General features: G+C 39.7%; 3 protein-coding genes across 13 annotated transcripts in view; 2 read left to right on the top strand and 1 right to left on the bottom strand.

Moving 5' to 3' along the window:
- The window catches only part of CDKL1 (cyclin dependent kinase like 1), a 50,706-nt gene extending 42,055 nt beyond the window's left edge, over positions 1 to 8,651 (top strand). For 4 of the 8 annotated variants that reach the window (XM_064485937.1, XM_064485936.1, XM_064485939.1 and 1 more), the window contains exons 8-10: positions 1,776 to 1,832; positions 2,994 to 3,185; positions 5,020 to 8,651. In XM_064485937.1, the coding sequence (XP_064342007.1) occupies positions 1,776 to 1,832; positions 2,994 to 3,185; positions 5,020 to 5,127 (357 nt within the window). In that variant the 3' untranslated portion in view covers positions 5,128 to 8,651. Of the gene's footprint in view, positions 1 to 1,775; positions 1,833 to 2,993; positions 3,186 to 4,076; positions 4,214 to 5,019 lie in introns of all 8 variants that reach the window. The other 4 variants (XR_004137360.2, XM_031453685.2, XM_064485940.1 and 1 more) reach the window with 4 other exon arrangements.
- Positions 7,603 to 18,286, bottom strand: DMAC2L (distal membrane arm assembly component 2 like). 2 transcript variants are annotated; one of them, XM_031453687.2, is made up of 5 exons: positions 18,213 to 18,286; positions 11,981 to 12,091; positions 10,835 to 11,043; positions 10,094 to 10,265; positions 7,603 to 8,350 (listed from the first exon to the last, which is right to left on the bottom strand). In XM_031453687.2, the coding sequence occupies exons 2-5, from the start codon at positions 12,085 to 12,087 to the stop codon at positions 8,236 to 8,238; spliced, it is 603 nt and encodes a 200-aa protein (XP_031309547.1). In that variant the 5' UTR covers positions 12,088 to 12,091; positions 18,213 to 18,286; the 3' UTR covers positions 7,603 to 8,235. The 2 variants fall into 2 exon arrangements, with proteins under 2 accessions (XP_031309547.1, XP_031309546.1); XM_031453686.2 differs by lacking the exon at positions 18,213 to 18,286 and adding an exon at positions 17,963 to 18,047.
- Positions 18,160 to 26,718, top strand: part of L2HGDH (L-2-hydroxyglutarate dehydrogenase) — a 33,589-nt gene continuing 25,030 nt past the window's right edge. For 2 of the 3 annotated variants that reach the window (XM_031453679.2, XM_031453678.2), the window contains exons 1-4: positions 18,160 to 18,316; positions 21,274 to 21,389; positions 22,072 to 22,223; positions 25,793 to 25,924. In XM_031453679.2, coding sequence (XP_031309539.1) covers positions 18,192 to 18,316; positions 21,274 to 21,389; positions 22,072 to 22,223; positions 25,793 to 25,924 — 525 coding nt within the window. In that variant the 5' untranslated portion in view covers positions 18,160 to 18,191. The remainder of the gene's footprint in view (positions 18,317 to 21,273; positions 21,390 to 22,071; positions 22,224 to 25,792; positions 25,925 to 26,718) is intronic. The other variant, XM_031453677.2, reaches the window with a different exon arrangement.

Below are 26,718 nucleotides of genomic sequence, written 5' to 3'. Positions count from 1 at the left end.
AAAGGTACTTTGAAATTGAAATTAATCCTCCATTGCTCAGTTTCCAGATGGAGGTTCCGTCCAGTTCGTTGGAGCTGTCTGTTCCTTCAGCCTCTTGGCCTGTCCTAAAGTGAATGCATCCACCTCCCACTTCCCTGCTGCCTCCCCTCCAGCAACACCAGGATAGGAAAAGCGGGTCATGTTGGGAGCCTGCTGGGACGCAGAAGCAGGAATGACACCTGGCATATGGCAGGTGACCCAGCCGGTGCCCCTGTGATCTGGACGTCCCCAGTTTCACACTAAAAATCCCTTAGCGATTTCCTGTTTGCTTGTCTACCATGAAGTATCAGAAACAACCCAGGTTTCATAAATGTGAAAGGCTTCCCGTGGTTTCCCAGAGGTTGTCCTGCAGGGGATTTCCTGTTGACAGAAACACAGGAAAAAGCAGTGCGGGGGCTGCGCTGGTTGAACATCTGTGCAGTGTCCCTCTGCTGGTCAGTAACCCTGCCGGAGGGAGGCCTGCTTGCTTCGGGGGCAGGGAAACCGGCTAAGCCGGCAGGACGGGCCCATCCTATCATAGCCCACTAGCGGCCTCATCCCAGGCGTCCTCGCTGAGGCAGCAGAGCTCAGTGTCAGCAACATCCAGTCAGTCCCCAGCGGTGCTCAGACTAAATGCACAGAAGTAGCAAGAGAAATAGTTAAGCCATGGGAGGGGGCGGGGAAGGAGCTACTCTCAAAGGCTCATGCAAATCTGCGTTAGGGTTTTTTTTCACTATTGATCTTAGGGAATTTCAAAACCGAGGCTCTTATCTCTTTTCTTATCAGAGATGAATAAGTGCACACCCGGGAATTGGTTGTGGCTGGTTCTCTGTCCCAAATAACACTGGACTCTCAAGCTTGATGGCAGCACCAGGGGTTGCGTTTCATCTGATGAGCTGACCTGTCACTCCAGCCCACAGCCCACAGCCCACGAACTGCCATCTTTATACACACAGTGCACCCTGGTCCTCATTTCACTTAGCTTGGCTTGCTCTTCATGTCCCAGATCCCCCTTCTTTAGCCTCTTTATCAGCAGTTTATCTCTTTAACTGGCCTGTCTGTCCGCCTGACGTTCAGCATTCCTCCCACTTTATGGTGCTCTGTATTCCTAATTGTCTCCTGCCTGTGACTGGAGCAAAATACCCTTAAATGGCCAAAGGGAGACGGATGAATGTCTGCTGGGGAGACTTTTAAACAGCAGGATGATCAGGAAAACAGCAGGCTCTTGTGGGAGGAGAGAACAGTGTTTATTCCAGAAAACCAAGAAACATCTGTTCACCTGGGTAGGAAAAAAAAATCCATTTTGAAACTCCCTTATGTAAATGTCAAGAAAAGCAGTAATTAGGGCCTCTTTTATAAATATCAATGTCAAAAATTATTCCGAGGCACGGCAAGTTATATAAGTTGAGGCAGAAAAAAATAAAGTAACAATTACTGGAAAAGTGGGTTTTTTTCCCCCCTTTGATTCGTATTCCCTCTCAATTTGCTTCTTGCATCAGTTCTTCAGGAAGTGAAGGGGGTGAATGGTTGGTTAGGAAGAAAATTTGGAAAAGCAGTTTGGAGGTGGGGAGAGAAGGAGCTTATGAAACAGGCGTAGGGAGGTTGTTGGGGGGGGCGGGCGGGGGCAGAGGGTGGAGGAGGCAGAGAAGGTGCCAAGAAGATGCTTCTCTTACTCAAAAGAAAACCAGTGGGAGGTAACCTTCTATTTGAATACATGCTGTAAATAAAACCCTCCTTTTCTTTTCTTTTTTAAATAGGAACCACTTGAATTTAAATTTCCAAACGTGTCTTATCCCGCCCTGGGGCTCTTAAAGGTAAAATCATGGCTTCCAACAGATCAGGAAGGAGGCGGCAGCTGTATCTTTGGGGAATCTGAATGATTTATGTCAGTTCGTGGATGGGAAAGTGTTCCTCTTAGAATTCTCCTTTGAAAAGTCTACGTGTTTTCCATTTTTAAAATGGGTCACAGTGAAAACATCTGTGTTTGTCACTTGAAATAAATCTAATATTGTATTTGAAATCTAAATTTACACGAAACAAATTTCAGAGGGGTGGTGGTTGTTTTACAAAAGGATCCTTTTCTTCAAAAAATGTTTAGCCACAGGATCCTTTTAAATAGTCAACTCCCTACGATATTTGAAGTCGGTTTTGATTTTAAAACTTGATTTATATATACATCTTCAGAAATGTATAGCCCTTATATAAAATGAGGTACTAATTGAAATATTGGCAAGTTACAGTCAATGTCCCACCCATTTCAAAAAGTATTTAAAACATTTACTGATGCATTTATAATTTTTTTAAATGAGACAGTTCCTTGGGGTATGTAGTTGTGGGATTTAATCTATCCAAGTATGAGCCCTATGGCCCATTTCCTGGCAAAGCAAATAGTTAAGAATGATGTAATCTAAAGAGATGTATTTTATGCCTCACCTTCCCTATGTACACATAGATGCTTGTATGCATTGACTATTTCTGGAAGAATATACAGAAAAACAACTGACTGTAGGAGGGAGAATGGAAGAATTAGAGTGCTGGAGGGACTCTGCTGCACCCTGTATGAATTTTATTTCTACCATGTATCGGTATTATTTTTTCAGTGAAAAAACTAGTTTTTACAAAGTATATCCAAGGGACCAAATGGGTTAAGTGGATTATTCTAGTTGGACACTGAGGTTACTCAGAAACCGTACCCTGCTCCCTCAGGGCAGAGCACTGACTGCCTCAGGAAAAGAACAAGGTGGAGAAAATGATTTTTTGTTACTATTCCTAGAAATTGTTTATTAATTCATTATGTGTTTACCCATTTAGGAATGATAGTGGAAGGAAAAAAATCATGATTGGTGTGTTTTTCCTACTTCCTCCCCTCCTTTTGTTGCCAACTGAAGAGTTTATTCTTCCAAAGAAGAAAAAAAATGACATTAATAAGTTAATACCGTCTTAAAGAAGTAAGAGGGACTTTTCTGTTCTTGCAGGGCTGTCTCCACATGAATCCTGCCGAGAGGCTGACATGTGAGCAGCTGTTGCAGCACCCATATTTTGACAGCATCAGAGAAACAGGGAACTTCACAAAAGAGCATGACAAACCAACAAGGAAGACCCTGAGACAGAGCCGAACGCACCTGCCAGGGGTAAAGACAGGGCTCTGCTTTACAGAAGCATCCAAGGTTGCTGTTTCAAATGATCCCATGCCTGCCACCTGGTGCAGAGAGTCCTAATCTATACTTGAGGTGGCAGTTGTGGCTTGCAGCTCCAGCGCCCTTATTACTGCCAACCAGGGTCCCAGAGACCTATGCCTCCTAAAGGCCCTTCTACCTGAATCCTAAAGGTGCCCTTGTCGGGCAGCTCCCTGCTGCCACCCAGGGGCCGGGGCTTTTGGCGTGTCCGAGCAGAGGTCCCAGCCAGGGACAAGGGTATGAGTGCTGCTGAGTGTGCTTGCGCTTTGGAAAAAGGAATCAAACTTATCCAGGGCAGCCCTTTGTCTTCATGTTTACCTTCAGTATTGACTGGCATTCCAGGTTTATTGAAAAAAAGGAACTGTTTTCCTCCCTGATTCTTTAATCAGAGTTGGTAGGTAAATGTGTTTTCTGTGATAGCAGGACAGTACTTTGGACCCGAGTGTGGTATCCAAGCTGCACACTGGGAGCCTGTGAAAAACTGTGATTGGTGCAAAGTGGCAGAATGGCCTTTTTTTAAGTGTCTTGTCATAAGCCCAAAGCTGTAATATTTAGAACGGACTATAGTTGGAACCATAGCTGAGATGAGCTGGCTGCTCCTGGTCGCTTCTGGATCTGCCTGGGTACCCCTGAAGCTACAAATTATCTTGCCTTAGTCTTTCCCTTTGCAGCCTCTGCTGCCCAGCACATTGAGTGGCAGCTGGGTGGAGCGTGTGAGGTTTGGAGGAGAAAGAGGGTGGACAGTCCCTCAGGAACAGGTATAGCATGAAATCCAGGGCCCTAAGACAGACCAGAGTTATGAAATTAAGAATGCTTTTAATGCAACAGACTGGAAATAGACTTTCCCCTGAGTTACCCCTTACCTGGCTGTTTGTGTTCAAGAGTAAAGGATCTTGGCTGCTGTCCCTTCTGAGTGAGACGGACTGCACTCTGTCTATGGAGTGCATGAATATTGGGCACCCAAGCCCCACACCTCGTGGCCTTTCTCCCGCCTTCTGAAACAGCCTGCACTCTATGGAGTATGTGTCTCTCTAAATAAATCTACTACTACTTAAAAAAAAAAAAAAGAGTAAAGGGTCTTGACAGAAATATTTTTACTTAAACGAATAGGAGAACCCCACTAATTTGTATATTGCTTATAGGTCCCAAAGAATTCAACTGTTTGATTTAAAAGTACTAAAGAGTACCCAGTTTTTGGATTCCTAAGGCTGTATAGTACAATTCAAAAAATATCTGTGTGCTCCCCTTATTTTCATTTGACATTGACGATAAAGTCAAACATTTTCTGGCAGCATGAAAGGAGCAGTTTTGCCTTTTAACCAAGGTCGTAAGTGGGCAAATCACCTAAGTGCTCTGGACATCAGTTTTCTTTGCTATAAGATAAGATATTGTCTTAAATGATCCCTAAGGCCCCAGCAAGCTCTTAACTCCCAAGAAGCTATGCTTTTTTCCAATAAAGTTAACATGTAGATTTCCCCTTCTTTTTCATATTCTCCAAATTTCCTTTAATGTATGTGCATGTTCTGCTTTGTAATTAAAAAAAAAAAACCAACCTTGAAAAGGAAAAGCAGAGACCAAATTTAAACATTTTGTCCTCTCTCAGGTCCTAGATTCTATGCAAAAAAAGTATTTCTGAGTTGAAAAAGTTATTTATCTTTTTTGGTGGGGGGCAGGGGGAGCAGAGAAAGGTTTAGTGCAGGGCTGAGCAGGGAGAACGGGTAGCTTGTGCCCAAAGAAAGCCCAAACTCTATATTTTTTGATATGTTATCAATAATAAAAAAAAAGCAGACATCATTGAACTTACTTCTGTGTTTTGTATTTTCAGTTGCAGTACCTACCTCAGCTGACCAGCAGCAGTGTCCTTCCAGCTTTGGATAATAAGAAGTACTACTACAACACCAAGAAACTTAACTACCGTTTTCCAAACATTTAAAGAGCTTGCAGGCTGATGATAAAAAAAAATTGATCAGTAATTTGAAGAAACCATACATCTGATTGAAAACAATCCCAAGGTTAAAAAAACATCAGGAGAAAACATAAGTAACTAACTGGGGGAGGCCACTTGGCAGGACGTGAAGGGAAATTCCAGGGGCAGTCTTCCACGCTTGATGACGGTGTCCAGAACAGAAAGGAAAATCTTGCTTGGATTTTTCACTTGTATTCTTGTTGTCTCTAAGTAACTGAGCTTACAGACAGAATATAAACTGTATCTACTGCCCGTACCGCTGGCAAAATTACAGATGCAAAGGATTTATGCTTCAACTGTACCATATGCAACAAGTGAAAAATGGATTACAGAACACCCATATGTATTTCCTTGGATCCCTGATGCCTTAAGTCCTATCTCCTGCCTTTTCAGATTGTCTCCACGTCGTATTTAAAGAGAGTTTTCGTTTTTGAAATCAAAATGTTTAAAATTCCATTTTCTGCTTGCCCCGGCTTTTGATTTTTATATTTTGAAACATTTTAATATTTAAGAGTTGTTCAAAATATTTAAAATCATGTGGATTATCATAAAAGGCTAATTTATATGCTTATATATTTAGTGACAAGTCTATATAGACATTTCTCACATATTCTTTTGTCTTTACCTTTAGTAAAGGATGCATCTTTGTTATTTTCGCAGGCAAGGTGAATTTACTGTAATCCGTCTACACTTGTTCACCCAGTTCCCCTTGCAAACAATGGCATGAAGCTTGGCAGCTGACCAAGTAGCAGAACGAGATCTACCGGCTTCGCAGGACCTGGGCCCGCCAGCCTCAGAGTAATTAGTGCTTCATTCTCTCCAGCTCAGCCTCGGACTCGGACACAGATCTACACGCAGGGCTACATACAGTGATCTGAGTTCTGGAAGAAGCTGCTTATGAGCGTTCACTTGGGTCATAAAAGACAGTAGGTTATAAATCGATGTTTTCCTTGAAATATCTTTTTACACTGTATGTATGTATGTATATGTGTCTAGTGTACACATAGGCATGTGTATATATACCAACCTAATAACTAAAAGATACTGGCTAATAACTAGTTCAAAATGATATTATTGAGGATTTCTAGCTTTGTACAGAGATAATTAAAATGACGACATAGAATTAGCTTTGATTTGGCCTATTGCTCCTATTCAAAAAGCTTTTTCATCCTTGTCCCCTGGACACAAGGGTGGTAGAAGCTGATGTCTGTTTCTTATAGCTCACCTCCATTTCTGGTTGATGAGCTGCTATTTCCCAGCAGTTCTCAGCCGTGGTTTTTGAAGATGTATTTTATGGTGTCTTCTAAACATTTCTTCTGCACTCTCAGCTTTAATGCTATGTTGATTTTCTTCATAAGCACATTTGACCTTATCCTCTTCCTGCTAAATAATCCACCAAATTCTGGTATCTGTTCAATAATTTGGCTACCCCAGCCAGTTTAACGATACCCTGGGGCTTCCTGATGTATGTAGCTTCTTGCACAAAGCTGATGGCGGGGTAAATGCTGGTCACAGTACTGTCTAGTTCTTGTTATGTAGACTTGATTCAAATGACAAAGAAGGACATCCAACTTCTGAGAATAGTTTACATTTTGTGTTTTTTTTCCCTTACCCCTAACAATGCACTTGATGAGGCAGATGACTATAACTGCCTAATTCATCCTGTAGTTTCAAAAAAAAAAAAAAACCAGAATAGAAAAGTAGCTCCAGACCAAACTGTGGTGAATCAGATGCTTCACCAGACAGTAATTGAACAAACCTCAGAAAGAAGTGCTCATTTTTTTTTCTAATGAATTCTATTAAATATATCCTTATACTTAATTTAACCATATCTGTGATCCTTTCTTCAGCATGGAATCACCACTATGCCACATGAGACTGTTCTATATCCTTATCTTTTTAAAAATGTACTGTTTATCATTTTTTTAAATGACGGTGGAAATTATATTAACAAACAGTGTATCATTTATAGTATGTGCTGTTTACATAAGCTGGTTTCTAAACACAACTAAAATTCACTTTTCTACTTGAATGTTGCATCACAGAAAGGATTTATTTTAAAATTATTTCCAGTCAAGGTTATATTCAACAGATTAATGTTCAAACATATGGAAATCCACAAAAGTTGGCATATAATACCCAAATCAGGGCCATTGCAAGCAGGTACAAATAAAGGTTGGTTTTTGTCTATTTATGATATTCTTCATCACTGCTTTCTAGATGTAAAGAGAATTTTGTGCTTATACTTCTGCATGATGTCCCTGGAGCACATGGGAAGTAGTATCCAACATTCATGAGGGAATAAAAATGAGCTTCTAATTAACATGTTAAAATTTTGTGTATAAAGTAATTTTTTAATTTAAGCAAAAAGCATGGCTATGCTAGTCTTCATGATTGTTTCCTCTGTTTTACTGCAATCAGCAAAACTATTTGAATCCAGCCAAGTATTCATGTTTAATTTTAATAAAACACCAGATCAAGCTTACAATATAGACAAATTAGCCAGAAACTGTTCATTCAGAGAAAGGATGTTATAAAGAACACAGGAATGCAGGATCATGAGACATGCATGCAAGTCCTGGCAAGCAGTGTGAATGCCCCAGCAACCCTGGCTGCTCTGCATAATTGACTCTATCAATAAATCTGAAATTTAGCTTTAAATTCTTCATAATTGTACATTTATAGTAACATGCTTCAATAATTTTAAAGTAAAATCTAACATAAACTACTGTTAAAGAATGTGTTGTACATTTGAATCATTTTAAAATGTCTACATCAAGAGATACCTGTACAGGTATCTATACAAAATGAGGACTATATTAGAATTAAAATAGTACCTGGTTTTCATTTTTCTTAAAATGATTTAACGTACATAAATTCTCACTTCCAACTTAGTACTTCAATGAATCATGTCTGAATGTTTATTTTCTACATGATGGGCTCTGCTTCTAGAATGTCATGATGTAACATCCTTACAGTTCTGTTGATGATTATATAAGATTTGTTGCTGTTCAGGGCCAACAATTTCAAGTGATACTTTAAATTGAAATAAGACACTTACTGAATATTATTATTTTACTTCAAGTCCAATTTTAGTTCCAGAGAAGGCAGCGATGTCTTAAAGGCTTGGACAATTTTTTCTTTTTCTTTTACTCCAGGAAGATCACTTAAAAACAAATACTTGAGGTTTCTGCAAAAAGAAATTACAAAAAGTTACTTTAATTTGGCCTTTACTCTTACAGCATTAAAAACAAACTTGCTTTATTGCTTTTTTAAAAAATTAAACACAGAATGTGTTTGTATCACCCTACACTTTGAAAATGACTCTTAGAACAGTAGTACTATTTTAAATGAAATTCATGCTAGGAACTAAGCTAGACTTTGGGAAGTTCAGTTGTTCTGAATCAATAGTTCTGCTGAGTTTTTCCAAATACAATATGTATACTGTGGAATAGGACTTCTTTGCATGTTAAATATAAAATATGACATCAGTCTTGTCAATGATTTTTTGAATCTGACAAAAATAACCAAGTGGGACTATATCAAATGGAAAAGCTTCTGGACCCCTAAAGGAAACCATCAACAAAATGAAAAGGCAGCCTACTGAATGGGAGAAAATCTTTGCAAATCATATCTGATAAGGGGCTAATAAGCAAAATGTATAAAGAACTCATACAACTTAATAGCAAAAAAACCAAACAATCTGATTTAAAAGCAGGCAACAGATCTGAATAGACTTCCCAAAGAAGACGTACAGATGGATAAGAGGTACATGAAAAGATGCTCAGCATCATTACTCATAAGGGAAATGCAAATCAAAACCACAATGAGATATCACTCCACACCTGTTGGAATGGCTATTATCAGAAAGACTAGAAATAAGTGTTGGTGAGGGTGTGGGGAAAAGAGAATCCTTATGCACTATTATTGGTGGGAATGTAAACTGGTGTAGCCACTATGGAAAACAGCATGGAGGTTCCTCAAAAAATTAAAAATACAACTACCATGTGAGCCAGCAATTCCACTTCTAGGTATTTGAAGAAAACAAACACACTAACTCAAAAAGATGTATGCACCCCTGTGTTCATTGCAGCATTATTTACAATAGCCAAGATACAGAAACAACCTAAGTATCCACTGATGGGTGAATGGATAAAGAAAATGTGCTGTATATATATATACAGTATAGTATTCAGCCATAAAAAAGAATGATATTCTGCCATTTGCGACAACATTGATGGACCTCAGGGACATTATGCTAAGTGAAGTAAGTCAGACAAATAATGTATGTTATCTCATATGTGGAAACTCTAACCAAGCTCACAGATACAGAACAGACTGGTGGTTGCCAGAGGCAGGAGGTGGGGAGTGGGAGAAATGAGTGAACTGTTCATATTTTTGTTTTTAGTTTAAATAAATTGAATTTAAAAAATATGAATCTTAACCTAGGAAGGAAAAGAAATTGGGAAAGGAACTTAAAGGAACTCCTTTCAATTAAAAGATGAAGAGTTAAAGCCTCAACTAATGTAAGAGATAAACAATCTGGTACTTTTGGTTCTAACGTTTAAGATTTCTCAAACTTTCAGTGATGCTGAGGTATTGGCAGAACATGGGGGAAACTGTTTTAAAAGATGGGGAGAAGGTATAATAGTTAATGCTTATTGAGAGCTTACTGTAAAGGCACCATGCTAGGTGTTTTACATAGATGAAACTTTTTAAAAAGTGCTCCCTAAAAAGTGCAATAAAACCATAATATATTAAGGTTGATAATTTAAACTGTTTTAAAGTATTATAGTTGAAAGTTAAGTCATTTTCTTAAATTTTATTTTTCAGAACTTAAAAAAAAAAAAAGACACCACCCCCTCAACTTTTAAATTCTGATTATTCACATCAACATCATTACCAAGTTTCCATTTTGGCACTGAGCACCTACCTTAAATGATGCAAAGCAATGATACCTTTGTCTGTGACATTCCCACATGAAATTATTTCCATTTCCAATAGGCTTTTTCGTAAATTTTCAAGTTGACTAAGTCTCTCCAAACAGCCATCTTCAATATAGTGACACTTGCATAGCCTTATTTTTTCAACATGCTGTACGCACTCTGGGGAGAAAAAAAGTTTAAGAACCTACTTTACCATTAAGATGACCAACTGTCCTAGTTTCCCCAGAACTGTTCTAGTTTTAGGATTGAAAGTCCTAGGAAACCTTAGTCCCAGGAAACCTGGAATGATTAGTCACCCTATTACGCATACAAGGTGTTCACTATACAGGCTGTGCTGACAGACAGGGCCATTCTGCAGTCACATGCCCATGCACTGGAGGGAAGAAATGCCCACACAAGCAGAAGCTCTGTGGATATAATTATTTCTACATTATTGAGGGTTTCTCAATGACAGAAGTTTGGCAAAGATAGTTTGACAAAGCCTTGAATTTTAAGTCAATAAATCACAGAATAAAGGCATGTAGAGACAAGCTTAGTGCAGGAAGAAAGTAGAGGAAGGTGTTTGTAACTTCTATTTAATTTAAAAATAAACATCAGACACAGGAAGAAACAAACTGGATTGGGCTGAAAAGGGCAAAAAGGAGCCACTTTTGACGATAATAGTAAACTGCAACTGAATGTCACTGCAAGTCACCTGCATTTCCCATAACAAATGATAGGGGAGTTACCCAAGTGATCAAATCCAATGTTCATGATACAAGAATCAGTGGCATCAATCGCCTGAATCTTGTACTTGTCCAGAGGGCCTGTGGGCAGGTGGTTGTAGTCCTTCTGCCACCTCTCCTGGCCGTGGTAGCGCACCATGGCCCCACAGCGCAGCAGCCACTCGGACGCCGCCCTGTCAGGGCCGACATCCCTGATACGATCGTGATCCACTCTGTTGGCAAGAGAACAAAAGAAGGCAGCTTTTACTGTAATCACTAGCTTTGTAACTATGTTCACCAATGTAAATACAGAATAACCAACCACTTTTCACTTCAAATGGCGAGGAGGGAGACAAGTATATAAGTGAAACTGTAAAGAAAACATTCAGTGGCTCTACCTGCAACCTTTTTTGCTTTTGTTTTTGTTTCCAAGTGAACTCAGTCAAGGCATCTCGTTTTTATATGAGTTTATCAGGCAAACACAATTCTTCATTGATTCGTATGCAGCACAGTAGCTTGACAACAGGAGGGACTCAGTAAGTATATATTGAATGAATGACTAGACTTGGTTATTTTTATTGATGATAAAAGATTAAAGAGGGAATAATTTTGAGCCCCTGTTCAAATTAATGTCATTAAATGATATTTATTAATTCCTACACGTGCCTTTTTCTCTAGTTAGTAGTATTAATGCTATACTAAGCAATGAGGTTAGTTTCATCAGTTTCAAAATATTTCTAAGCGTGCCACCAAGTAACTTTTTAAAAACTTGAGTTCCCTTGATAGGATTCAAAAGGTTAACTACATTCCTTAAGAAGCCATAGAATAAAATATTCTAAAATTACATTTACTGAAAATTACATTTTTCTGATTATAAAAGTAATACATGTTCATTTTAGAAAATTGAAAGGCATTGAAAGGATGAATAACAATTACTGAAGTTCTTCAACCCAGGCAGTCATAGATAATATTCTGTAATCTATTTTTTTTCAGTCTTTATTCAGTGCTTGTGTGTATGTTTTATTTGTTTGTTTTAAAAGAAAATTAGAATCATACTGCACACACTGCACAAAAACCATCTGAGATATAAGAAATAACGAAATTAGCTACTGGAAACTTATCGAGCTGTAACAATCCCCACTTTTCTTCACTTTAGTTAGAGTAACTTACTTATTAAACACGGCATTCAACCAGCCCCAGAAGTATCTGGAGTCACATGACCACGGGAGTTTCTTTAAGCCACACAACTGCCGGGAAATATTTCCAAACAGCATCATTGATCTAGACACATAAAACAGTATTCATATTAGATCACCAGCTGGCAGAGTCCCATCCATATAGTAACTTACTTCACAACTTCAGAATCAATGCTCTTGTGCTGGTAAAGCTGATGACTCACTTGCCACTCAGTAGTTATTGAGCAAGTTACTCCAGTCTGTTTCTTGATTTTTTTTTTTTTTAACTGTAAAACAAGAGGCTGAACTGGATGGTCCCTATTGGTTCCTTCCAGCCTTGACGTTAAGTTCCATTCATTCAATCCTCAGTTGGAGTCCACCTGCAGTGGTGCCACCTGGTGTCCATTCAGGCAGTGCCTCTACGGATTTACTAAATTCACTCCCAATCTACATTTCCAGTATCAAAATGACAAACTAAAATCACCTAAGGAGCAATGTGTCAAGGTTAAGACACATATTTGGAAAGGAAGAGGAACCACGCAAACAGATATTCCTATGGCAAAGCTACAAGCAGCGTCTCCAGAACAGTGCAGACAAAGAACTGTGCCAGGCAGCTGGTAAAGACTGGGCAAGTCGCTTCACCTCTCGTTTATAAAATGAGGTGATTTGCTACTGTAAAAATTTTCCAGCTGTAAAATAATTTCCAGCTGTAAAAATCCATAACCATAAGTTGAGAAAGTGATTTCTGAACTGAAGTCTCAACCCGATTTATCTCAAAGTTTTTCTAATAGTGTGCCAGGTGGGGGGAAAACAAAGATAAATGGAACATGGTCTCTGACTTTGAGGAGCTGACAATTTAATGCAAGGTAGAGTGAGCTAAAACAAGTTACCAGGTAGTTAAAATAGATAATAGAACCTAAAAAATACCTCAAAAAAGTTAAAGACAGACAAGGATTTCAACAAAGATGCCCGGGAAAGGTAGGTTGGGTGATTTAGCTGAGGCAGGAATGTTTAAGGTACATTGTGGTTCAGTTTGCTTAGCTCAGGAATCATGAGAAGAGGAGGCAAACACTGTCACACTTACATCGGGAAGGGTCTCCCAAGGTCAGAGAATATGTATTCTGCAGGTGGCTGGGAGTCACTAAGAATTTAGCACAGAACTCTGGAATTGTTAGAACTATGCTTCAGGAATATTACTCAGACAGCAGCATCAAGGCTGAGGGTCAGTAGAATAGGACAGAGAGACAGCCATCAAGAACTTCAACTACATATGGCCATGGGAAAGGGCCAAGTTGGGGGAGAATGGGGATGACATTGCAGAGTTGGGTTCCTCATGACTCAGTAAATGAGATGTCAAGACAAGGGCCAGAGGAGTTGACGACGACACTAAGGTTTTGATCCTGGCTCACTAGTAGGTTGGTGATGCCATTAACACATAACAATGTCAGAAGGACAGGGTTGTGGCTTCAGGTTTTTTCTCCCCAGTTTTTCATATTCTAAATATGAAGTTTTGGGAGAATTTCTAGGTGGAGATGACCAACAAATCATTAGAATCAGAGTCACAAAATGGTAGAGCAGATAGGAACTTGGATCACCTAACCCAAACCTCTCATTCAGAGATGAGGAAACTGAAGCCCTGATATTAACTTGCTGACACTGTAAATCCCTTCTGGAACAATGTGGGATATTAATAAATGCACATGTTTAAAAGAACTTGCCCAATGTTTCATGGCTAATTGTTAGCAGCACTGAAGCATGAACCTAGTTCTCTCTCTTACGAGTGCAGCGTTCTTTCCTCAGTCATTAGATGGTTCTAGAACTCAGGAAAAAGAAGAGGACTAGAAAGAGGCCTGTGTGAGAACCACCTTATTGCTGAGGAAGTGCCTGAGGACGTTGAGGTTGTCGAACAGTGAGAGTTAAGGTCTGAGGACAGAACTTGGGATCATCTATTACCCTCTTTATCCCTTTTCCACCATCCCTCTGCCTTCATTACTGCCAACTTCTCTCCCTACTGTCTCCTTCCACACTCTCAGCCCTCTCCAGCTTTTTGTTAAATCTCTTTCCACCTGTGTCTGCCTCAGTAACTCCTTTGGCTGCCAACTTTATTTACAAATCTGGGCTTTCTGGTTTCAACTCTTGGCTGTTTCCTTCATTTACTGTCCCTCCCTGCTCCCCTCTCCACCCTGAATCCCATGGAAATCTTCCCCAGCTTCAAGACCTTACTCAAATGCCATCTCCATCCATTCATTCATTTACGCAATAAATGTTTATTGAATGTTTGCTATACTTGGTGCAAGAGACTCAATAGTAAGATAAAAACAAAAGAAAACAAAGGAGACAGAGAAAGACATGTTCCTGTCCTCACAGAATATAAAGTATATGTACTATATATGTACAGACATATAAACAAATAAATAGTATGCATCATGATGTCTTAATAGAAGTATGGACAAGTTCTGTGAGAGCCTAGAGAAGGGACTGAGGGGAAGGCTTCACACTAGAGGTGTTTTTTGAGATAAGTCTCAAAGGACGATTAAGAGTTTCCAGTTAGGAAGAAAAAAGATAAGTATGCAGAGCAAAAGGAAACCAAGAATCACATATTATTCATTTCCATTTTTCTTGGCACCTAGCACAGTACCATCCCCTGATGCAAGAGTTTAATAAAAATTTGCCAACTGATACATTTTCATGCAGAAAGGTAAAATCAGACACTGTCAGTAAGCAGGTAAATTAAAGTGGTCTGTGAAAATTGAAGTACTTTCACTTGATTCATTTTGGCCCACCTTGTATTTCAGCTTAAGGGAAAGACCAAATTTACTTCAGTTATGATCTCTAAAAAATTAGATATTGTATTCACAATATTTTTAACACTAAAATTAAGTTTTTACTTGGCAATAAATGAAGAAAATTAATTGGTAGCTTTTTACATTTGCAACTTTGCTAATTGATATTTAGGAATTTCAGATGAATTCAAGCAGCAGCCTCCTCGGAGAATGCTTTCTTTAGGGAAAGAGGAGACCTCTGCTGGTGAGTCAGTGAATTTAGCTCCAATGAATTAAACTAGTTAAAAGCCAGTTAAAAAATAACCACTATAAAATTACCACTATGTTTCAGGAATTAAAATTATTTTAGAAGTTTTCTTACTATCACAATATGGTTTAGAGGTTTAAGTCTGTAGCAAGTATTTCTAAAAGTTGCTATTATATTTGTGACTTAGAGAAGGCCAGACCTCTAACATGTAACTCAAAATAGGTTATGTACAAAGTGTTTGAGTAGGTTTGATTGAGAGTCCCCCTATCTGCAAAATGACAAGTTTTTTCTTTTTTTAAATGGAAGTTCTTTTTTTACATAGTAAATGTAATGACTTAGGTGGGCTATTCAAAGTGATAGCTAATTTAGTGCTCGAAAAGACTGAACTAGCCAACAAGTTGAGGGTGGTAAAAGTGTGGAGAGAAGGGTGGGATGGTACCAGAATTGGGGGGTTTTCTCCCCAAATGATAACCCCACTTCACTGCAAATCATCCATCATTGATGCCAATTCTTATTCCTTAAGTGTGTAGATGCTAGTGAAATGGAACAATAGAGCAATTCATTGGGAATTAGAAGCAAAAGTCCCAAAAGCCAGTATCATTTGACACTCATTGAGCTAGCTTCTTACAGGTTCTGACCTAGATGGAAGGTGAACATGAATTCTTAGCTGAGGAGGGTGGTGCAGAGGTGTCTCTAGCCAAAGATATCACAGGGTGAATAAATGTAAGGTGAGCTCCTGACTTGAGTTTATCTAACTGAAACAAATTAATATAGAGTCAAGCCTAGGGGAGAGGATAAGCAGAGAAAATTTTATAAAAAGAGCATGTATATTTTGAGTTCCTTCACTTGGCTAAACTAAGAAGCACATGATCAAAAATCAGAGTAGTAAAAAAAAAATCACTACTATGGGCTGACTCATGAAAGCCTGACCATAGACCTGACATTTGTATAATCCTGTACTCAACCTAGTAACAATCAGCTACCTCCTATGCAATGGTTAAAATAAAAAATACTGATAGTACCAAAAGCTGGTGACACTGAGGGGGAACTGGATCATTCAACATTGCTGGTGGGAACGTCAAATGGTACAGACACTTTGGAAAACAGTTTAGCAGTTTCTTGCAAAACTAAACATGTGCTTGTCATATGACCCAGCAATTGGACTCTTGGGCATTTATCCGGGGGAAACAAAAACAGGCTCACACAAAAAAGCTGTACACTAATTTTCATAGCAGCTTTATTCAAAATAGCTAAAAACTAAAAATAACTCAGCTGTCCTTCAGTGGGTGAATGGTTAAACACCCTGTGGTACATCCATACCATGAACTACTACTCAGCAATAAGAATGAATGAAGTAGCAATACATGCAACAAGTTGAATAGGTCTCAAGGGATTATGCTGAGTGAAAAACACCAATTCCAGAAAGTTATATACTATATAATTCTGTTTATATAACATTCTCTTATGACATATTTTTAGAAAGAGAGAAGAGAATAGGGAAAATGGTGTCCTGCAGAAGGGAGGTGTAGTTATAAAAGGGCAACAGGAGAGATCCTGGTGGTGATGGAACTGTGCTGTAGCTTGACTGTAGTGGATACAAGAATCTTCTCATGTGATAAAAACTATATAGCACTAAATACTCACAAATGTAAAACTGGGGGACTCTGAATAAGAATAATGGGCTGTGTGTCAGTGTCAGTTTCCTGGTTGTGATACTATCCTATGGTTTTACAAGATGTAATCATCGGGGAAGACTGGGGAAAGGGTATACAGGATTTCTATTGTTCCTTACAACTGCATGGGAATTAGCTCAAACATTCAAAAAATTGAACTAAAAAGCCCATTTCTTATTTTTTTCATTTGTGATGAACAAACAGGTAACGTCCTCTACCTGCTTGTTCATCACAAGCAGGTTTTCACAAATAAGGTAAATATGTACAACTGTCCAAGTGATAAACCATTTAAACATAAAAACCATCGTTTTTTCGAGCACTTTACTGCGCTAAACATCTGATCAGCCTTATCTCATGTAACCTGCAATAAAGCCCTATGAGGGAGACCCTGCTATTACTCCTGGTTCACAGAGGAGGGTCTGAAGCAAAGAGGTGAACTGACTTCCCCAAGCTACCCGACTAATAACTGGAGACAAATTCAGACAGGCAAGTAAAGTCCTTCCAGCAGTGAAGTCACATTATTCTATTTTTGTTCTGTTCAGCTGTCCTTACCCTAAAAATTAAAAACTTCCATCAAGCCCCGAGAACAGGTGTTAGTTAAACTGGCATGGTGATAGAGAATCCCGTAATTTTACACAGGTCTTTAACAGATTACATGGTCCACGTTCCTCATTTTTCAGATAAACAAGCAGCGGTGAAGTGACCTGCACAGGTGACCCGCTGTTCCCAGGCCCGCCCAGCATATTTAGAAGTGTATCTTGGACTAGGATTTAAGAAAATGACGTATATTGCTAAATGATGGCAGAGACCGAGCCGTCAGATTCATCTAAGGCGCTCAATATTTACAGGACCAATAAATGACTGAATGAGTGACACACCAGGAGCCCCGTAAGTTGAAGTCCAGAGGACTACGGCTGTCAGGCGTTGCCGGCCGTCCGGCTGGCCCGCGAGCGGCCCTTCAGTGGGCACTCCGCTCGGTAGGCACTCCGCTCGGTGGGGGCCGGGCTGGGGCCACGGGCTGCCGGGGGCGGGGTTGAGAGGGGCGGGACCGAGCGGAAGGAAGGGAGGCCGATGGGCCTGTCCAAACGGGTGTTTTCACCATAATCATCCCCAGACTTTCTCCCGCGGCCCCGAGTCCACTCGGTGGTGAAGGTCGAGGGCGCGAGACTCGGCGGGCCAGGTTTTCATTCAGCCCAGGGATGGGAGAGAGGAAAAGGCAGAGCGAAACCAACACCCTAGTCCCGCCCCGCTCGGGGCCTAGCTCCTCTACTCACAGCGTCGGAGGGAGGGAGGGAGCGAGCGAGCGTCCCCGCGTCCACGGCGGCGCCGGCCTGCCCTGCGCCCTCCGCCGCGCGCTTCCATTGGCTACAGGCGGGCGCTCCCACGTGGGGCGAAGGCGCGCCGCTCATTGGCCCCTGCGCTGGAGGCGGGGCTAAGAAGCGCCGGGACCCGGGCTGTGTTGGGCTCAAGGTCCGGCTTCTGCGGCCTGAGGAGGCGCAGGCGATGGTGCCGGCGCTGCGTTACCTGGGCAGGGTCTGCGGACGAGCCCGCGGGGGTTTTCCCGGGGGCTTCTCCGCGGCGTGCGAGCCCTGGCTCCTGTGCCAAGGTGGCCGCAGAGCCAGCACCAGGTGAGTAGCCGCTGGCCCGCCCCCGCCGCCGGCGCTGCTTGTCTCAGAGGTGCCTCTTGCTGGAACTCTGCCCCTGCTCCACGTCCCCGTCCTAGGACAAGGTCGGGATCCTGTGAAGCCCGGGCTCCAACCTCGGATTCCAGGAGCAACCTGCTGGGATCATGCGTAGTGTTTGTGGGCGGGAAGAAAGGAGTAAGAAAGGCATAGTAGAGGTCAAGAGTAGTTCTGGCTTTGAATACAAGTCCTCCAATTCCTATTCAGCTCTGGGCGGGTTAATTAAGCTCCTTAAAGGCTCAAGTGTGAATCGGATGCTAGTGTCTCTCGTAGGTGGTCGTTTTGAGGATTAAAGGACCTCGCACACTGTAAGCAATCAAATATGCTGTTTATTCGCCGGTTTCCCTGATACTACTTAGAAGATCTGAAACTCACCTTTAATCAGTCAGTTCCTGGCACACACACGCTGCATAGACTGGCCCCTGTGAAAAGCAGCTCAGTTACTAATCAAACCCTGCAGAATTCGGCGTCCTATGATTTGAAGTTTGGAGATCACATTCGAAACCACTGTTTTTCTCTGCTCTCTGTAGAGGGAATGGTTTATGTGAAGGTTTCAAAGCTGGGAAGCTCTTGGAACTAGAATGTGGGCAAGATGAGTGTGAGGAGTTTAGAGGAATAGGATTGACACCTGAGAGGAGCTGCATCACAGCAGGGTTTCTATTTTAACTACGCATTGAATTTTATACTAAGAGCGCTGGGGGGCTTTGTAAAGGCTTTTAAAGAAGTGATTAAATGTTGATGTTCAAAAGTTGACTCTGGCTGCTGTGTATTAGTGGATTGGAGGGGATTACAGTCGGATAGGATTTGTGATTCAACATGGGGGTATGTAAGCAGTTCTTTTGGGAACTTTTTTTTTTTAAAGGAAGAAAAGTAAGGTGAGTGAAAGTTTTGTTTATACTTTTTGTTTTGAAATAATTAGAGACCCATAGGAAGTTGCAAAAAAGAGAGCTCTCATGTACCCTTCTTCGCCTAATTTATCCCAATAATAACATCTTACATAACTAGTATACAAGTACCAAATTGACATTAGCACAATCCACAGAACTTGTTCAGATTTCATCAGTTTTACATCCGCTCATTTGTGTGTGTGTGTGTGTGTGTTTCTATGCAGTTGAATCACGTGTTGCTTTGTGTAACTGCCACCACAATTAAGAAACAGAGTATGCCACAATACAGAGATATCCCTTGTGTTACTTACCCCTTTATTCCATCTCTCCACCCTTTCTAACCCTTGGCAACCACAAATCTATTTTTCAGCTCTATAATTTTGTCTCATTTTGAGAATGTTACATAAGTGGAATCACACAGTATGTAATTTTGAGATTTTTTTTTTCACGCAGGGTAATGTCCTTGCGATCCATCCAAGGTGTGCCAATGTTGATAGTGGATTCCTTTTAATTGTTGAGTAGCACTCTGTGGTATGGATTATCACAGTTCACTCACCAGTTGAAGAATATCTGGGCTGTGTCCAGTTTTTGTCAATTATGAATAAAGCTGCTATGAACACTTATGTACAGATTTTTGTAGAAACATAAGTTTTCATTTCTCCACGATAACTGCCCAAGAGTGTAAGCACATGTTTAATTTTTTTAAGGAACTGCCATACTCTTTTTCCAGAATGGCTGTACTATTTTACATTCCTACCAGCAATGTGTAAGTTGATCCAGTTCCTCCCATCCTCACCAGCATTTGGTGTTAACACCTTTTTCTAAAGCCACTTTGTTAGGGGTGTAGTGATACCTCATTGTAGTCTTAGTTTGCGTTTCCCTCATGACTAAAGATATTGAACATATTTTCATGTGCTTATTTGTCATTTATTTACCTGTTCTCTTTGATGAAATGTTTGTTCCTATCTTTTGTCCATTTTCTAAATGACCTGCTTTGAGAATTCTTAATATATATTCGAGAAATGAGTCTTTTGTCAGATATATGGTTTTCTCCCAATTTGTTCGTTGTCTTGGCTTAGCCTCTTAACAGGGTCTTTTGCAGAGACTTTTAAAATTTTGATGAAGTCCACTTTATCCATTTTTTTTCTTTTATAGATCATGCTTTTGGTGTGAATTCTTCAAGTAGTCCTAGACTCCAAAGATTTCTCCTGTTTTCTTCTAAAAGTTTTATTGTGAATATTTGATGATACTAAAAGTTGTTCATTTTTTTAGTTAGAATAAAGAGCCCTTTTAGAATAACATATTGAAATATTTACAGATGATATTTAGGATTTACATGGAAATAATATAGTACAAGAGGGGGTGAAATAGATGATGTGTAGAAGAAGCAACACTGGCTATGTTTCTGTAAAACCCAGATCTGTTGACCATGAGATCAGTGCTAATGGTAATCTTTTAAACTTCTCATTGCAAAGGTAGACTATACATACCCTGTCCGGATTTTTTAAGTGATTGTGTAATCAGGGTTGTCATGGCTGAAGTTGTGGTTCTGAGCCCATTTCTGAGCGCTTGTTTCCTTAAGGTTTGATGTTCTCAATGACCATTTCCTTCTCAACAGAGAAAAAAAAATTTATAAATTTTTGCACACTAAGGTGTTAAAGACTTAATGTTAACTTATCCTCAAGACTACTGCACTTGAATTTTAAAAGAATAGGTGGTAGAGGAGAATGTGATATTTAACACAGAGTAGTCACTCATGTAGCCAGCCAGGCAGAGTATAATAGAGACTTAGAGCAGCTTGGGCAATTGGCCGCCCTGTCTGCTGGGTGTAGCTGATTATATACATACATGTAACTTTTAAAAGATTCATCCTTAGCATAAAGCCCAATAAATATTTGATTTTCATGATCACAAATTAATAGTGTAATTGCCCATTGATGGTGAAAATTATGCATGTGAAGTTTGATGAGGTCTACTGTAAACATGCATTACTTTAAAGGTGACTTTCTCTTAAAGCTCATTTGATGTAGTCATTGTTGGTGGCGGAATTGTGGGGCTTGCCTCTGCCAGGGCACTCATCCTGCGACATCCAGCACTTTCCATTGGTGTTCTGGAAAAGGAAAAAGATTTAGGTATGTATGTTATCAGTGCTGCTTAACCTGAGCGCCTGCTCATTTTGTCAGTTCTGCATCTTTCATGCTAAATGTCAATGCCAGTGTCCCAGTTTGGATTCTTCAGAAAGCAGAGCCTGGGACTAGGACTTGGGTGTAGGTGATTTATTTGTGAGGTTATCTGAGGAGGCAGGAGTGAGGGGGTGGGGAGAGTAAACAGGTAGGAGGAAAAACCACGTGAGGGTGGATTATCAGTACTGCAGCTGTGAGCTTGATTCCACTGAGACCTCTGAGGAACTACCTAACGTTTCCCAGGATTGGGCTCATTTATCCATCAGTTTCTGTCCCTGTTGGTTGAGGATTGTCCCTAGGGAGGTTGAGTCCCTTTGCCCCCAAACATTAGAAAAGGCCCTGGGGCAGAATGCAGAGAACTACAGTGGGCCCCTGAAGTGGTTTGCTGGTAATAAGGGGTGGGCTTGTGCACCAAAGTTGTAGCTGAAATTGGAGATGGGCTGGAGTGGTGTAACACAGTCACCATGGCTGGCTGCTAGAGGATGCTACCGGTACTCTGACTGTAAGAACAAGCTCAGGCAGAATTTTGAATCGTGGTCTCTGATAGCTTCAACTGTAAGTATGTTGCCCCACTTCCTAGGTTTTGTATGAGTCATGTCCTTTCTCTTAGCCTGTTTCTCTTGTTCTATAGCTGTTCATCAGACTGGACATAACAGCGGTGTCATACATAGTGGAATTTATTATAAACCCGAATCTCTGAAAGCGAAGTTATGTGTACAGGGCTCAGCCCTTATCTATGAGTACTGTACCCAAAAGGGGATCTCCTACAAGCAATGTGGCAAGGTATGGCATTTTACTAGTGCCTTGTCTTAAATAAATAGCATTTTATTTGGAATGTTTAATGCTGATTTAAAGAAGAAATACCTGGCTTTTCTTTCTTTGTATCCATGTAATTTGCAAAATCTAGACGTTTCCTATAAATGAAGTCATACAGTATGTTGTCTTTTGTGATTGGCTTCTTTCACTTCCAGGTGCTTCTTACCGCCTTTGCAGCTGGCCTGCTGCCCCTTCCCCAGAGCCCGCCACCAGGATCAGAGCTCCCCACCCAACCCATTACACATTTTCCTCCAGCATACGGTCACTTTTTAATTAATTTTGGTACATAATATGAGGAAGGAGTCCAACGTCATTCTTTTGCGTGTGGACATCTGGTTGTCTCAGCACCATTTGTTGAAAAGACTATTCTTTCTACATTGTTTTGGCACCTTTATCAAAAATCAGTTGAGCACAAATGTATGGTTTATCTAGGATTCTCACTTTTGCCCCATTCATGTTTCTCTCTCCTTATGCCAGTAACACACTGTCTTGTTTACTGTAGCTCTTTATTATATTTTGTGAAATCAGAAAGTATGAGTCCTCTAACTCTGTTCTTTTTCAAGGTTGTTTTGGCTATTCTGGGTCCCTTGCATTTCCGTATGAATTTTAGGGTCAGTTTGTCCGCTCCTCCAAAAAATAAGCTGGGAGTTTTGATAGAGATTGTATTGAATCTATAGGTCAATCTGGGGAGTATTGCTATCTTAATACTAGCATGCCATGAACTTGGGATGCCTTCCCATTTGTTTAGATCTTCCTTAACTTCTTTCAACATTTTGTATTTTTCATTGTACAGGTCTTGCAGTTCTTTTTAAAAATTTGTTACTTGATATTTTATTCTTTTTGGTGCTTTTGTGAGGGGAATTGCTTTCTTAATTTCAGTTTGGTTTATTCATTGCGAACGTGTAGGATGTGATTGATTTTTGTTTATTGATCTTTTATCGTTCAACTTTGCTGTACTCGTTTATTAGTCTAATAGTTTTTCTGTGTGTGCATGAATTCCTTAGGATTTTCTATATGCAGGATCATGTCATCTGCAAAAGATAGTTTTACTTCTTTTCATTTGGATATTTTTTTCTTGCCTAATTTCCCTGGGTAGAATCTCTAATACAATGTTGAATAGAAGTAGTGAAAGTGGATATCCTTGTGTTATTCCTGATTTTAGGGAAAAATCATTCAATCTTTCACTATTAAGATTGGGTTTTCTGTAGATGCCCTTTTCAGACTGAGGACGTTCCTGTCTACTAGTTTGTTGAGTGTTTTTAATCATGAAAAGGTGTTGGATTTTCTGAAATGACTTTTCTACATCTATTGAGGCAATCATGTGGGTTTTGGCCTTTATTCTATTAATATGGTATATTATATTAACTTTTGGATGTTAAATAGATCTTGCATTCCTGCAGTATATCCCTCTTAGTCATGGTATATAATTCTTATGTGTTGCTGCATTCAATTTACTGGTGTTTTGCTCAGAATTTTTGCATCAATATTCATCAGGGATATTGATCTGCAGTTTTATTTTATTTCTTTATGTCTTTGTCTGGTTTAGGGATCAGGCTAACAATACCCTCATACAATTCGTTAGGAAGTTCTATTTTTTGGAAAAGTTTATGAAGAATGGTATTAATTCTTCTTTTAACATTTGGTAGCATTCATGAGGCCTGAGCCATTCTTTGTGGGAAGGTTTAAAGTTACTACTTCAGTTTCTTTTACTTGTTATGGGTCTAATCAGACACTCTTTTTCTTCTTGACTCAGTTTCAAAAGTTTGTGTCTTTTTAAGAATTTGCCAGTTTCATATAGATTATCTAAATTTTTTGGCATTCAGTTGTTCATAGTGTTCCCTTGTAAGTCTTTTCCATGTAATTTTTAAGAATGAAAGTTCATTGTTGCCATTAAAGATGCTATGAAGATTTTTTTTTAAATGATGTGAGAAAATGGTCCTGACATAGTGTTAAGTGGAAAAGCAAGATATGAAACTGTGTTTACAGTTTTTATGGTTGAATTATGAGGTTTTTTTTTTTTTGTTCTTTAAGCCAAAGGAACCAGTCAACATCCACTGAATACCTCTGAGAAACACACCAGGCCCCATGCCTGCCCATATGATGATTTTAAGCTCTGTAAAGCTTCTTTCTGGAGCATTGAACACTACTTCATATTCCCTCTTCACATCAAATTACATCATTGCTTTTAACCCATCTCAGCTCAGCTCCAGGTACTTACAGATTACTGCTTCCAGGCCACAGCTGGGTCAATGTGACTTCATGGCCTGATATCACAGTTTTTCTGGTTTAGTCACTTGAGCCTTTGCGTGTTGGCCCCTCCCGCACTTGTTTTTTTTCCCACGTTTGAAATCCTTTTATCTTTTTAAATTGAGGTATAATTGACATGTAACATTATATTAGTTTCAGGTGTACAATATACTGTTGATATTTGTATGTATTGTGAAATGATCACCACAATAAGTCTAGTTAACTGTCACCATTCACAGTAAAAAAAAAAAATTTTTTTCTTGTGATGAGGACTTTCAAGATCTACTTTCTTAGCAACTTTCAAATATGCAATATACTATGATTAACTATAGTCATTGTGCTGTACATTACATCCTCATGATTTATTTATTTTATATTTGTACAGTTTGTAAAGGGTTCTTTATATATTCTGCATGCTAGACTCTTATCAGCAATATGATTTGCAAATATTTTCTCCCATTCAGTGAGTTGTTTTTTCACTTTCTTTTTTTTATCCTTTTTTTTTTGAGGGGGCGTAATTAGGTTTCTTTATTTGTTTATTTAAATAGAGGTACTGGGGACTGAACCCAGGACCTTGTGCATGCTAAGCATGTGCTCTACTACAGAGCTATATCTTCCCTGCTCTTTTCACTTTCTTGATAGTTCCCTATAATTCCACTTCTGTTTTTAAGATTAATTGTTGATTTAAATAACCTTTACACCTTGACTAAAAGTATTACTTCATGGAGTTCAGTTGACTCTTTGCTATGAAATAGTTATTTTTGAATTCTAGTGTACCTGTGAATGTCATTTTGCTTTCCTTTGCTGGTAACTGTTAGATGAGAAGCTATCTCAAACAGATACTTTGCCAAGAAATAAATAGGAAAAGAGTCTTGAATGAAGTTAGATTTTCTGTTTTCTGCCTGTCTTTCTGATGTACTCATTTTTTAAATGTAAAGACTAAGCAACCTGTGCTTCTTCCCCCTCTGAGATTGAGGGCGTGGTAGTGATGCTTATGACCAAGATACATGTAGTGACTGTAATGACAGATGTGAAATTTGAGGCTACATCTTACCTTTGGAGAAAATTTGCTTTAATCTAGTTTCCTTAAGACAATTTTTTTTTATGTGTGTGGAGGAGGAAATTGAAATCATGAAGAAGGGGAGAAATAGATACATAAAAAAAAATCAGTTTTTAAAAAATCAACCCAATTTGAATCATGAAATAATTTATGATTTTCTAGTGACTTTATCTTTCATGGCTGATGATATATTTAACTCTATTTAAATTTATCTTTTTTCTTTTTAAAGCTTATAGTAGCTGTTGAACAAGAAGAAATTCCCAGACTTCAGGCCCTATACGAGAGAGGCCTGCAGAATGGAGTCCAGGGCCTGAGGCTGATCCAGCAGGAGGATATAAAAAAGAAGGAGCCGTATTGTAGGGTAGGTGATTTGCTAACTGCACACACAGGCTTACGGGGACATTTTCAGTTAGGGCTCAGTCCTGGGACATGGAGGCTGAGGGTGAGTTTATAGGAAGCAGGAATCATAGAAACAGATAACCCTGTCACAGAAGCAGTAAGGTGACAGACACAGGAGGGCATTGCCACAAACTCTGGACACCTGATTTCTTCTTTCCACGTGAGAAACTGTCGGGTCTGAAGAACATACTCAAGGGCAAGCGGAGGTCTGTGTGGCATGTTTGAAAATCACTGAGTGATGAGGTGTAGATGGATCATCGAGAAATAATAGATGAGACTGGAAAAGCAGAATTAGGCCTGCATAAAAGGCCTGATATTCATGCATATAACTTTGAAGTTTATCCAGTAGGCGTGGGGAGCCGCTGAAAATGTATGAGGAGGGTAGCTACAACATGTGATCTGTTTCAGGAAGGTAAGGCTGGCACGAGTGTGAAGGGAGGATTATAGAGAATCTTGCTTAGAACATGCTGTAGGGAAAACCAGATCTTCTTCCATTTATTCATGAAAGAGAAGTGAATAATAATATAATAGTTACTCTGCATATCAGCTTCCCTTGGTAGCCTTTTACAGACTATCCATCCAGCCCTCGTTCCACTGACTATTGCAGTGATTCGCTGTATCTCCTCTTCCCCATCCCCCAGTGTTTTATTGACATTATACAACAGCTGGATTCTGGGTACCTATCTCAGTGAGTGTGATCTTGAACTCGCTATCAGGCAATGCTTATCAAAAGCTTGCTTTAGAGAAACACTATTT

This window comes from Camelus dromedarius, chromosome 5, assembly GCF_036321535.1.
Source record: "Camelus dromedarius isolate mCamDro1 chromosome 5, mCamDro1.pat, whole genome shotgun sequence".
NCBI lineage: Eukaryota > Metazoa > Chordata > Mammalia > Artiodactyla > Camelidae > Camelus > Camelus dromedarius.
This window is presented reverse-complemented; position numbering and strand designations above follow the sequence as displayed.

Coding starts and splice junctions, on each gene's coding strand:
- DMAC2L (XM_031453687.2), bottom strand. CDS start 12,087: ATGATGCTGTTTGGAAATATTTCCCGGCAGTTGTGTGGCTTAAAGAAA. Junction 11,044..11,980: donor TTGAATGCCGTGTTTAATAA/GTAAGTTACTCT, acceptor TCTTGCCAACAG/AGTGGATCACGATCGTATCA. Junction 8,351..10,093: donor ATTGCTTTGCATCATTTAAG/GTAGGTGCTCAG, acceptor TTCTTTTTGCAG/AAACCTCAAGTATTTGTTTT.